Source organism: Corvus brachyrhynchos, unplaced genomic scaffold (genome assembly GCF_000691975.1).
Source record: "Corvus brachyrhynchos isolate BGI_N302 unplaced genomic scaffold, ASM69197v1 scaffold223, whole genome shotgun sequence".
NCBI lineage: Eukaryota > Metazoa > Chordata > Aves > Passeriformes > Corvidae > Corvus > Corvus brachyrhynchos.
Window position 1 is genome coordinate 271,006 of NW_008237174.1, and position 12,865 is coordinate 283,870.

Here is a 12,865-nt window from a genome sequence, read left to right on the forward strand (position 1 = left end):
CCCTGGCCGAGCCGGTAAGGGACTCCCGGGCGCCGGGGGACGGTGGGGGTCGGTCGTGCTGCGCGGAGGGGTCCCGGCTCCCCGGCCCCCGGGCAGGGCAGGAGGGCGGGTCGGGGCATCACCCGCGGGGTCCGGGAAGGCTTCAACTCCTGAGAGCCCCTCGGAGCCCTTCCATGCGGTGGGAACCGGCATCGCATAACCCGTCCTTGTTCCCCCGGAGAGACGGAGCTGCCAGAGCTGCCAGAGCCTGGTACATTTTGCAGGGCCAGAAGGATTCCCGGGAAGCTCAGCTTCATCTCCTGGGGCAGAATCCACAGCTCTGGGCAGGGCCGCGGGCAAAGCTACAGAGAGATCCTTCAGGTATGAGCATCCCTCCAGTGTGACCATCCTCAGGGTACCACAGAGGGATGCTCACACCTGAGGGATGCTGCTGTTACCAGGGGAATGCCATTAGCAGAAGGGTGCTGGTACCAGAGGGACAACAACTTGGTGCCCATAATGACATCATATGGGCCACCTAATTCCCGTGAGAAAGGTTCCCATGGCCTCCCACATCTCCCGTCCATGGGGATCTCTTCTCCCAGGATGGCCAAGGCAGCAGGAGGGCCGTGAGCAGCACCAAAGGCAGAGGAAAGGTGTTCCACCTGCTTCATCTCCTGCCTTGCCCCTGGCAGCACTGGGGTGTCCTTTTGGGTTCCTATATCACCACTTTTACTGTGCTAGGCAGTGGCTCCTCTCTTCACCTCCTGCCCCCAGAGTCAGGCTATCAAACCATACTCTGTTTACTTTAAGAAGCAAACTCACCTCCAAACACTTCTTTGGTGAAACCCTTGGAAACATGACTTGTACCAATTCACAGACCAGAAGGGAAGGAAAAGGAAAGCAAAAGAGCTCCACATCTTGTTATTTAAAATCCTGGTGGTGATTAAGTCAGTCTGATGATCCTCAGAGTCTGACTCATCATTTTTTTTTAAACACTCAGGGTTGGTGAGGTAGGATTTTACTGCTGCTGTTCTCCAGCAGCAAACTACCACATCCCCCCTGGAAACTGGTAGCAGGATGGGGCAGAGGCTCCCAGGCCCATCTCCACACCTCCATCCTGCCCCTCCCTTTGTCCACCTGAGTGGTCTCTGCACAGATAGGGGTAGGGGAGCTGGGGTTTCAATCTCCACAGCTCTATTTCTAATTCAACCAAATCAAGCTGTCCTGGAAAAGATAGCCAGTGCCACTCCACCCTTGTTTTCTTGTCTCCTGAGCCCAGCCTCTCACCCCTTTGCCAGGGCACACCATACAAGAGCCATACCCTGTGTTCCAGGAAATAATGCCATGTCATATCCCCTCCACCCACAGCTTCCCTTCAGTGATGGGAGAGGCCTTGCAGGAACACCGAGGGGCCGTCCTGCTGCCCAGGAGCTGCTGCCCCCCCCAGGGAGCTGCCAGCAGCCACGCTGAGCTGGCTGGTGGCAAGATGACCCTCACCACCACCACGCCAGCCACCAGTGTGGCCCAGGCTTTCTTCTGCCTCCTGCTCTGCATCCCCTGGGGCAGCTCGTGCCCCCCCAGCTGCCAGTGCACGGAGCAGGCAGGGGCAAAGGCTGTCCTCTGCAGCTCCCAGCACCTGGAGGAGATCCCCAAGGACATCCCCACCGATGCGGTGTTCCTCAAGCTGGATGCCAACAGCATAACCAGGATCCCCAGCAATGCCTTCAGGCACCTGTCCCACCTGGAGGAAATCGACCTCTCCAGGAATGACATCGAGACGAAAAAAAAATTTCAAAGGGCTGGCAGCTGGGCTGCGGACCCTCGACCTCTCCAGCAACCGCATCCGCAGCATTCCCAAGGAGGCCTTGCTGGCACTCAACGCCAAGCTCCGGCTGGCCAACAACCCTTGGCACTGCGAGTGTGCCTTGCAGGAGGTGCTGTGGGAGGCACGGCTGGACCCCGACTCCGTCCAGGACATCACCTGCCACACGGCCCCGCGGCAGGAGTACGTGGGCAAGCCGCTGCTCCAGGTCCTGGATGCCGGCGTCAACTTCTGCAGCGTGCGCCAGAGGACCATGGACGTGGCCATGTTCATCACCATGTTCGGCTGGTTCGCCATGGTCATCGTCTACGTGATCTGCTACGTCCGGCACAACAGGGAGGCCGCCTGCAAGCACGGGGATTACCTGAAGTCACTGCCGAGCACCCAGGCCCACGCAGAGACCACCAGCACCGCCCTGTAGTGCAGGGCTGGGGTGCCACCTTCCAGCTTCTTTGCAGGGAGCCAGTGGCCACCTGGTGGGCATCAAAGCTTCTTGGCGGGATTCTCCAGTGCTTTCTTCAGGCAAGTGCCACCAATGTCCCCTCCCCAGAGACACCGGACTGAGTGTGAGCAAACGACACGGGGCAGGGATGCCAGGGACACCCCATGCAGGCCTGTCCGTCGAGATCAGGTTGCTGGGGACGAACATGCCCAGCCAGATGCTTTCTCCCTACCAGAGCTGGATGCAGCCCCAGTCACATACTTGTGGTCTGGAGAGAACAAGTCCCTGGCACAGAGAGATGGGAGGAGAGATGGGTTGTGGGGCCAGGAGGTCCCTGGGGTGCAGAGGGTCACTGCAGAGGGGTCACCCCATCCTGGCTCCAGTGAGGGATCAGCCTTGCCGAGGGCAGGACACCCTCCCCGAGGCCCCGTGGTACCTTGGCAGCCTCTGCCTGCCTCCAGCAAGCCGGGGGGAACTCCAAAAACCGTTTTTTCCCTCATTTCCTCAATAAAGCCCTGCACTTAGGAAAAGCCCTGAGGGTTTGTGCTGCACTGGGAGCTGAGTGTCCAGGGAGGGTGGTGGTGCTTGTGGTGCCTGGGGGGCTTGTTCCAATTCAATCTCTCCCAAAGCACACCCACCTAAATTCAATGTACCAGCACAACCCCCATTAGGTGCCACCCCCTCCACCCTCAGCTCAATCTGCCTCGAGCAGCGACCAGCTGCCCAAATACATCTGCTCTTGCCTTATCTCACCTTATCTTGCCCTTCCTGATGGAAACAAATCAAATTCTGCCTTTTCTCACAAGGCAGAAATGGTCCTTCCTGGCAGAGCCAGCTGCAGCTGCACCGAACAGGGAGAGGAGGGAGGGATGCAGAGGCTCACCCTGCAGGTCTGGACCCTGGGAAGGCTCAGGCTGTGACCCACCAGCCCTTCTTGATGGGGCTGGCACCTCCTGAGTGCTCCCCAGTGCCAGGGTGGGTGGCCCAAGCTTAGCAGGAAACCTGGGTCTGGGGAAGGCTGAGAGATGCTCTGGGACACTCAGGTGAGGCAGTGAGTCCTGGGTGGGGGGAACAGAGGGGCACCCTCACCCTGGCACATTGCTGTGCTCAGGGCCACCTTGTCCTCACTGGGCCACCGACAGCCGTGGACATTTGGGGGTGACTTGCTGGGTGAAGGGATGCCTCTGCCATGGGCAGAGCAGCTAGGTTACCCATGTGGGAGAAAGGCTGGGTGCACACAGTTTATTAGAGCTCTGGTTAAGCAAAAGAGTCCCCCAGCAAAGGCGAGGAAAAGAAAAGAGGCCACAGTTTCACCTGAAGCAGTTTTGGGTTTTTCCCATGCCCGTGGGAGCTGGAACGGTCCAAATGCAAAGCAGGTTTTGTCAGGAGTCGCCAACCCCACGCAAAGGTGCACGGACCAGCAAGGACCAGAACTGCTCCTTGAACACACCAACAGGTCTGCACAACACACACAACACTCGTTGAGGGAGACCCAAACCAGCCATGGCAGAGTGGGAGGGTGGGCAGGCACCCGTGGCAGTGGCATGGGATGGCGAGGCCACCAAAGATGACATGAAGAATGGCTGCAATGTCAAACCGGATGGTCCTCAGGAACATCACAGCCCCAGGCAGGCAGAGCCAAGCCTGGACCCACCTTTTTCTGCAATTTCTCACAGGTTTACTCCCCTCTGCCATGCACCCACCCCAGCAGCTCATGCTCTGCTCTGTCTCTTCCTTCCCTGGCTTTGTGCAAACTTTGACCACAGCTACTGGCAGCTCTGGGTCCCTCCAGGGGACTGCAAATTGCCAAGTGTCACGGTCCTGATAAGCCAGGGGATGCACCTGGGCTCCAGGAACCTTGGGTAGGACATGGAGCGTGGTGGCAGAGCTTTCCCAGGAGAAACAGCCCTTTTGCCAGCCCCTGGACCAGGCTGCAGGGAGCCCCGCTCTCCTTCTCCTCCCCCTCCTTTTCCTCCCCCTTCTCCTCCTCCTCCTCCTTCCCCCTTCCTGCAGAGAGCTCAGCCAGCCACTGCCCAGCTGATGCTGCAGCTATTCCTGGGCTCAGTGGTCCATCTTCACCTGGATGCCCAGCTTGTCCTGGTGCTGGCGATGAGCTGAGCGTGTCTCGGCCGCCTCAGGTGGTTTTCAGCTTGAGCACCTTGGAAAGTGGCTCCTTGGCGCTGGAGTAGAACAGGTAGGAGCCCTCAGCGGTGTGAAACGCCTCCCAGTCTCTACAGCCCACAGTGGGGAGGTGGTGGGCTGCCACAAAGCCTTCGTAGCCTTGCCACCTGCACAGGGAAGGCAGTTAGCTCCTGGGGCATGAGCTGGGCACCTGGGAAGCGCAGGGAAGCTGAGCCATGGGGCTGGCATCTCCCATCTCCCTGCTGTGGTTCAGGGTGGGATGTCCCTCACTGGGGCTTCCCACTCCTGCCTGAAAACAGGGATCAATCCTATCCATCCTCCCCGGGCAGATGCACCAGGCTGTGCCCATGCAGGGTTGTTCCTGCTGGGAACAGCCCCCGAGCCCCCCAGGCCTGCCCTCTGCAGTACCTGTAGATGATGCTGTTAACAGAGAAGGTGAAGCCATCAAAGGAGTTTGCTACCACCAGAAAAGAGTCGTCTCCCACTGAGAAGAACTCCCAGTCCAGGGCACTGGGGATGGAAGAAGCAGAGGGGCAGGTGAGGTGACCCCTGTGTGGCCAGTTGAAGGAGGGGCTGTGTGTCCATGGGGCTGAGCCCACCCCACCCCAATCTCTGACACCCTGATGACACACACAAAACCCTGCTCTTCCCAGGCCGTTCCTGAAAGAAATCCACCCTCATTCCCAAATCTAGGGCCTTCTCCCAGCTCCCACCGGGATTTGGTGTCAAGGAGCCATCACCCTCCCTACCAGCCCCAGTCCCTGGGAGTGTGAAGCCTGTAGGAACCCTCCAGGAGACAAGTGAGTATAGTTTTAAACTAAAAGAGGAGAGGCCCTGGCACAGGGTGTCCAGAGAAGCTGTGGCTGCCCCTGGATCCCTGGCAGTGTCCAAGGCCAGGCTGGACGGGGCTTGGAGCGGCCTGGGCTAGTGGAAGGTGTCCCTGCTCATGGCAGGGGGTGGAACTGGATGGGCTTTAAGGTCCCTTCCCACCCAAACCAGTCTGGGATTCTAGGAGACCTCTGGGTTGCTCAGGGGAAGGACGTGGACCGAGGAGCACCCTGAGTCCTTGCACAGGTACCTGTAGGTGAGAAGGTCCTGGAATTTAACAAACATCTGGGCCGTGATGTTCAGCTCATAGATGGAGGAGTTGATGGCGTAGAAGTTGGAGGGTGCTGGCATCCCGCTGTCATAGCTGTGGCTGTTGGCAACAGCCAGAAAGACTCTGTCCCCAATATGAAAAACCTCCCAGTCGGCAGCACCGAATGTCTGTGGGGAAGGAGGCCCATGAGAAGCTGGACGTGGCTGCCCTGCCTAAACACAGAGCAGGGACTGAGGAGCAGTGGCCAAGCCTTACCAGGATAGACTGGAAGAGCTGGAAAGAGCCACTGAGCCAGATGTAGATGTGTGAGTAGATCTTAGTGGATGTGCCATTGAACGTGTTAGCTACCGCCAGGAAGGAATATGGTCCGATGGTGAAAAATTCCCAGTCGTAGGCTCCAGAGGTAGGAATGGTCTGGTTAGTTTCAAACAGCCCTGTCCTGGGGTTCCACCTGTATATCACACTGTCTATATTGTGGTTGTTCCCTGGGGGAGACAGACGGACAGATGTGCACCGTGAGGGAAAGCAATTCCTGGTTTGTATAAGAAACAAGACCCAGAAACAGGCTTGGCTATGTGAATATTTGCCAGCAGGTCATGAGGCTGTTCACATGCGAACTATTGCTCCCCAAGAAGTAGCCGAAGAGATTCTACAGCCTCCATCCCTACCTGAAGACCGCCTCCATCCCTACCTAGTGTCTCCATTCCTAGAGCCTCCATCCCGACCTAGAGCCTCCATCCCGTGGAACACACCCACAGCTTGTCCCGAGCGCATGGTGGTGGCTTTGTGGCAGCCCTGGCAGAGGAGGGACAGGCAGGTGCTTTATCCCCACACAAGCAGCACTCCAGAGGCACTGTGCCAGCATCCCAGGGTGGATGAGCTCTGCTGGCTGTCCCACAGGGTGGCCCTGTGTAGTGGGGCCAGTCCCAGCTGTGTCCCTAAGCTCCTGACATTGGGGGCTTCCCCCCAGCCCTGAAGCACGAACTCCATCCAGCTCCTGGGCTCTGCTCAAGCACCTTGACCTCATGTCTGTGTGGGACCCAGCTGCTTTAAATCCTCATTGCCACAGGGACTTGGGCAAAGAAAGGCCACAGGAAGAATGGGAATGGCCACAGGGATAAGTGGCAGCTGCTCAGGGACTGACCCTCCAGCCCCCTCTAAGGGAAACATCCCCAGTTTGGCTTGGCCACGATGGTCTTGGCCCCTGCGTGATGTGCATGGCTGCCAAAGGGACCACGCTGCCACGAGGGCAGGTCTCACCCAAACTGGCCCTGATGGAGCCCAACAGGTGCCACAGGGAGTTTCCAGCCCAGCTCAAGGTGCCCAAGCAGCCTGCTGCCAGCTCTGAGCCTGGTGCCAGAGGAGCTGCTGCCCCCTGAGCCAGCCCTGATGGCAGGGAAGGAGCCCACTGGCCCATCATCTGCACCCATCTGGGAGCACCCTGGAGTGCTAGGGCTGTGTTATCAACCCATTCATCCTCTGCACATCCCAGCCCAGAACAACTCATGGCCTGGGAGGGGAATGAGGCTGGATCATGTCTGCAGGGTATCCAGGGAGGGATGTCAGCAGGCTCTCAGTTTCCTGAGTGCCCACAAGGATCTGGCTTCACAAAAGGCTCAGCCTGGGGTGCTACCAGGTGATGTACTATTGGGGATAAAAATGAAAAGAAGCAGAGAGATTCAGCACAGACACCATCCCCACTCCTGTCCTTGTCCCCCGCAGTCAGAAACCCAGAGGGTGACTGTGTCAGCCACTTCCTCAAAGGCTTTTCTCTCCTCTGCAAGGCTTTGGGTGTCCTGAGGGACCCCACGCTGGCAGCTGTGTGCACACCTCCCTGGCTTTGCCCTGCACCCCGTTCCACCAGAGGATGCACAGGGACCGTGCTCTGAGGAGGGCACCTGCCAGGGTCCCACATACCACCCCAGGGCCTGGAGGGAATATTGAGGGCTGGGTACCTTGTCTGTGGTTGACCACAGCGAGGAAAGCCTCCCCCTCGATGACAAAGGCCTCCCAGTCCCTGGCGCTGTGCGTGGTGATCCGTTGGTAGGTGATGAACTTCGCTTTCCTGCGGCTCCACTTGTATATAACAGAGAACTCCTGACCCCTCTCGTTCTGCTCAAAATTCGCCACTGCCAGGAAGATCTGGAAAAGGAAAAGCCAGGACAGCTTGGTTTTCTCCTCTCAAAGGAGCAGGGACAAGAAAACGCAGGGGGAGGTGGGATGGAGGGCAAGGGATGGAGGTGGCTGGTGTGGGACAAGATGGCCCTGGCTGGGGTCCCTGAGCAGTCCCCAAGAAACACAAAGAGGGGACAGGGATGCAGTGGCCTGTGGGGGTCTTTGCACATGGCAGGGGCACAACTGGCAGCCAGCAGCCTCTTAGGCAGGGGGAGGGAGAGCTGAGCTGTCTCCACTCACACCCCTCCAGCCCCAGGAATGGTGAGCATGGACACGAAATGCGCTGGGGAAGGAGGGAGGTTCAGCTCACAAACCCTCCTGCAAGGAAAGGCAGTTCAGAACAAAAAAAGACAGGTATGATAATGATAACAAGGATAATAATGATAGCAATTCCCTGAGACAAAACATCTTCCAGACCAAGAAACCCCCACTCAAGTGTAAGAGACAAGCGTGGTGCAGCAGAGGTGGCCAAGTGCAAGGCAGGGAGCACATCCAAGCTCTGTCGTGCCGGCTCTGTGCCACTCCAGTGCCCTTCAGATGGAGCAGCAGAGATTATGCCCCAGTTTGGGCCACAAAGAGGCACAGGACCACAGCCCACAAAGAAGGAAGAGTCAGTGGGGATGTCCCCTGCCTCCTGGCCTGCACAGGACTCTGCCAGCACCAGCCTGGGGCTTTGTTCAGCCAAGGAGTGGCCACCCCCAAGGACAGGACTGTGCTGAGTCCCCCTGTCCCCTCACAGAAGGTGAATCCCCAGCTCTGCTCTCTCTGCAAGCACCAGTGCAGGGAGCCCCTTTGAGGCATCTCCAGAAACAGCTGCAGTAGGAAGAGAAACACCTGGATACATCCCCACAACCCAGGAGTCTCAAGTCCCCTGGTCTGCACCCACAGGGACCCCCAGGAGCCCCCACCCCAGCGGAGCAGCAGCAGATCCCAGGGCAGTAGCGAGGTGCTGCCACCCACAGAGGTGCATCCCACCTGCCCCTGTGAGGGGAACCTGGGCTACTGGAATCACCAGTACTGGGGCTGCTGCTGGTGTAGCACCTCTTTGGCCACCATCTCCATGAAGAAACGTGCCAAGCTGACGGGAACCACCTTGAGACTCCCCAGAGTTCCCATCTCCTGCCTGTCAGGGTGCAGCTGGAGTGATGGGGAGCAATGTTGGGGACATCAGGCACGTTCCCAGCACAAAGCCAGCGCTGCAACACAGCTGCACTTCCAGGCCTTCTGCAGAAGCCCAGCACCAGGGACTGTCCCCACCACCACCACACCCCCTTTCAGAGATGGTGCCCAGCATCAGTTCCCACTGCCACCAACAGGGGACATGGCCTGTTTGTACCCAGCCAGCAGGGCTGCCGGTGTCCCCAGGCCTGGAGGCAGCAGTTTTGCCCACCCCTCTGTACCCTGGAGCACGTGGCTGGCAATGGGAGAGCCCTGCAGTCACCCTGGGGACAAAGCCAGGGTGGGTCACGACAGAGGGGGAACAATCCCAGCTTCCCTGGGAGCCCTGCACAGAGCTGGCTCTGGCTTTCCTGGGGCTCCTCCAAAGTGCTAAGTAGCTTCCCAGGGAGAGGAACCAGGCAGATCCTCTGCTCAAGTCCCAAGGCAGATTGCCCAGGGGAGGAGAGGAGGCTCCGAAGTCCCGGAATAATTTAAAGGCAAGCGAGTTTAAAAATGCAGCAGGTTGGACTCAGTGGGTTTCAAGAGCGAACTGCAGGCTCTGGTGGCTCTTTAAGACCACAGGTGGATCTCTGAGATGCAGTTTCCTACTGTGCCAGGTGCTGGCAATCGCCTGGGTGGATGTAGATGTGTCTCAGCAACGTAAAAAAACACAGCAGGCAGTCCACAGATGAGCCAGCAGCCCCTGGAGAGCCCCAGATGATGTGCATCAGCAGGACCCCATCAAAGACAGTAGAGAGAGACATTCACCCCTAAACCACGCCCAGGACGCCGGGCTTCAGAGAAGCCAGGGTAGAGCAACTGCAATTTAATATCCTGAAACGTGGGGGCATCTTCCTGGCACACTCACCTTCTTCCCAATGGTGAAATACTTCCAGGACTGAGCTTGGTAGGTGGGGATGTTCTGGTAGTGCACGAACTTCCCGTCAATCCACCTGTAGATGGCCGATCCCGGGGGCGTGACCCGGTTGGCCACGGCTGCAAACAGTCCCACCTTTGGGATGGTGAAGACCTCAATGCCCATTGTCTCTGAGTTGGTCACCAGGTTCTGGTACTCCTCCACGTAGTCCAGCCTGTGTTGGACTGGGAGCCCACAAAAGAGAGGGATGAGGTTAAAACCAGGTGATTTTAGCTGGACAGGGGCTCCCCTGAGGGCTGGCTTGGCAGCACTTGCTGCTGTGCAGAGCAAATGAAGGTCCTGGTGTCACTGGGGGTGAAGGGCCAAACCAAGGGGTGGTAAGAGGCTGATTCCACCTCGATGGGCAGCACATCCAGCCCCATCCAGCCCTGCCTGTTCTCCAGCGGGGAGCAGAGTGTGTCCTTTGGGAGCAGGAAAGAACCCCATGCCACGGATTTCTATCGCTTGGATATATTTATCCTCAAGAGAACGAGGAGGAGATGAGAGGAGGAGAGGTTAGAGAAGACTAAGACAGAATTAATGCCAGAAATTGGAGCAGAAACCTCCAGAGGAGCCCTGATGGCAGATGGATGGGCACTGGAAGGGACAAATGGCAGGAGGAGGGCCAGTGCTGGTGGCACCAAGGGGCACAGGTCACTAAGATCCCAGCATGAGTTCTCCTTGGGGAAACAGGGACACAGTGCCAATCCTGATGACTTCCAGAGGTAGGGAAGGACAGGGGGTCCAGTCACTGCTAGCTCCTGTGAGGAACAAATGGCTCATCCAAACCCACCCTGTGGATATCAGCAGAAGAAAAATGCTGGGAGAGGAGGGAAGGGAAGGACAGTTCAGTTAGGGCCATATCCCGTCCTCCATGTGCTCTCCAGGGATCCTGGGCAGACAGCCTGGAGCGAGTGGGAGAGTGCCAGTGGATGAAATCCATTGTCATCATTGAAGAACACCCATCCAAGCCAGGCTCTGGTTGCCTTTTCCCCCTTGGTACTCCCACTGTTTTCCTTACAAAGTGTCCCACCAGAGCCTGGATAACATTGAGACCTGTGTCTGCCACCCTCCCAATCCCCCCCAGTACTTCTGGCAGCTGATGGGTCTCTTTGTGTCCCCTAATCCATCCCACAAATGCTTCAGCACCAGGAGCACCAGTGCCTTTGGAAACCCACGGAAAGGAGCACCCCAACTCCCTGAGCATGGCTCTCCATGGGGTGAGCTGTCCTGCTCAGACAGGTCAGGAGCTCATCCTGCCCAGAAAATCCCCAGGGGGGACAGATAATGTGGAGAAGGTGGAGGGACCACAGAGGCACTTGAATCCAGAGCTGCTCTGGAAGTTTTGTGGGCACCGAGAGCAAAGCAAAGCCTGGCCAAGCAGGGGAGAGACAGGGAGACACCCCAGCCCCTCACTCTGCTGCTGATTCCCATCCCAAAGTGGTCTCAAGGGCAAATCTCAGCTCCTGCTCTGCTGCAAAGGTCTCCTTCCCTCCCCACCAGTACCTTCCAGCATGGAGAGCCAGGTGCTGCCATTGCAGAGGTACAGCCCTTGTCGGGAGGCGTTGAACCAGAACTGCGCCTTCTCCTGCTTGGTGCAGCGTGGACGGGCCCCCAGGGTCACCTTCATGTCGGTCTCTGGGCACAGAGAGGAGAGAGGCAGGAGCCTCTTAGTGCACAGTGGAGGAGCAGAGAGGCAGGAGGAGCGAATGTCCTGGTCTCATCCTGACGATGGGCACCAGGCAATGGGGGAAATGGAATCCCAGCACAAATCTGGGAAGCCACAGACTGGGAAAACCCTGTGTGGGGCCACTGACATGAGCCCAGCTCTGCCAAGCAACCCAGGCAGGGCCACCCCGTCTTTTCGGGGAGATTTCGGATAGGGATCCCAACACACACACATTGAGAAGCAGGGTGCTGGGAACACCCGCTTTCCCTCTGCTCCTGCTTCTTTCCCAGCCCCATGCAAAGACCCTTCCTCACAGAGGCAGCCAACAGAGCCTGTGCCAGAGGGCACTGACCATAGGGGCACTGACCATGGGGGCACTGACCGTAGGGGTATTTGAGCACCTCGTTGCTCACTGGCTTTGCAGGGACATCCTGGAGGACAGTGGGGACAGAGAGCGTTGCTACTTTGAAGTTCACGGCGTGGCATATCCGAGGGGTGGCATCGGCTCCTGGCAGCAGGACAAGCTGTCTCAGCAAGCCCTGGGAAAGTGGGAGTGGAGGGATGGAGACCAAGTCCAGCCAGATCACAGAATGGGAACTGCAGGGAATTCATGCCATGGACTCCCTGCCTGACTTCCGCTTGTTGCCCTCCCTCCTGGGATACAGAAGTGTCCGTGGGATTCATGCACATTTACCAGATCCCAGATGCCCAGGGGGGCAATCTAACAGCTGATGTGAGGGGAGCACCAGCACAGGGCTTGGAGCTGCAGCTGCCTTTCACCGCCTCCACATGGGAAGGACCCACAGCCACCTCTGCTTCCTGTGCCATGGCCCAAGCCCTGCCAGCGTAGGGGACTGAGAGAGGGCTGTGGGTCATTCCACAGCCACCACAAGCACCCCGGGCACGCCTGGGTACCCCCGACCACTCCACACCACGGGGCACCTACCGTGAACACGCCTTTCCTTCTCCGCCTGTTGCCCAGGTAGAAGCTGGCTCTCCTCACCGACAGCGAGGCTGGAAATGGTGTCTCCACCACCCTGGGGATGGGCAGAAAAGAGGTAGGGGACAATTTCACAGCATCTGCTGGTGGCCGGAGGAGACGCTGGGGGAGGAACATCACCCTGCCCACCCTGCTGAGCCCCCCACCGCCGCCCCCAACCTACACATCCTTGGGGATGCTGCAGTCCACCGTCAAGGAGAAGGACTGGCCGGAGACAGCCAGGACGAGCGTGTGCCACTGGTTGTCGGAGAGGGACACGTTGGGGAAGGTGACGCGGGTCTGCCAGCCGCCGGCGCGCTCCTGGCTCCAGAAGAGGAAGTGCAGCTTGTCGGGGGCGTAGCGCAGCCCCACCAGCACGCTGGGGCTCTCCTCCACCATCAGCGTGAAGATGTACTCGTTCCTCTGCGGGAGGGACGGGCTCTCACCTGCGGGGCCGGGCAGTGGCCGCGCGGGGCCCGCC

General features: G+C 58.5%; 2 protein-coding genes across 2 annotated transcripts; one reads left to right on the forward strand and one right to left on the reverse strand.

Moving 5' to 3' along the window:
• The first annotated feature begins 230 nt into the window (after window positions 1-230).
• LOC103612007 (leucine-rich repeat-containing protein 3) lies at window positions 231-3,369 on the forward strand. The gene is given in 2 exon segments (XM_017728752.1): window positions 231-1,761; window positions 1,763-3,369. Coding segments are annotated over 2 exon segments (903 nt in total). The 5' UTR covers window positions 231-1,321; the 3' UTR covers window positions 2,226-3,369.
• Window positions 3,370-3,474: 105 nt separating this feature from the next.
• Window positions 3,475-12,859, reverse strand: TSPEAR (thrombospondin type laminin G domain and EAR repeats). The gene is made up of 10 exons (XM_017728751.1): window positions 12,569-12,859; window positions 12,352-12,442; window positions 11,788-11,944; window positions 11,243-11,374; window positions 9,689-9,921; window positions 7,443-7,629; window positions 5,743-5,972; window positions 5,467-5,654; window positions 4,797-4,898; window positions 3,475-4,534 (listed from the first exon to the last, which is right to left on the reverse strand). Exons 1-10 carry the CDS (start codon window positions 12,781-12,783, stop codon window positions 4,381-4,383), a joined length of 1,689 nt encoding a protein of 562 aa, XP_017584240.1. The 5' UTR covers window positions 12,784-12,859; the 3' UTR covers window positions 3,475-4,380.
• Window positions 12,860-12,865: the final 6 nt, after the last annotated feature.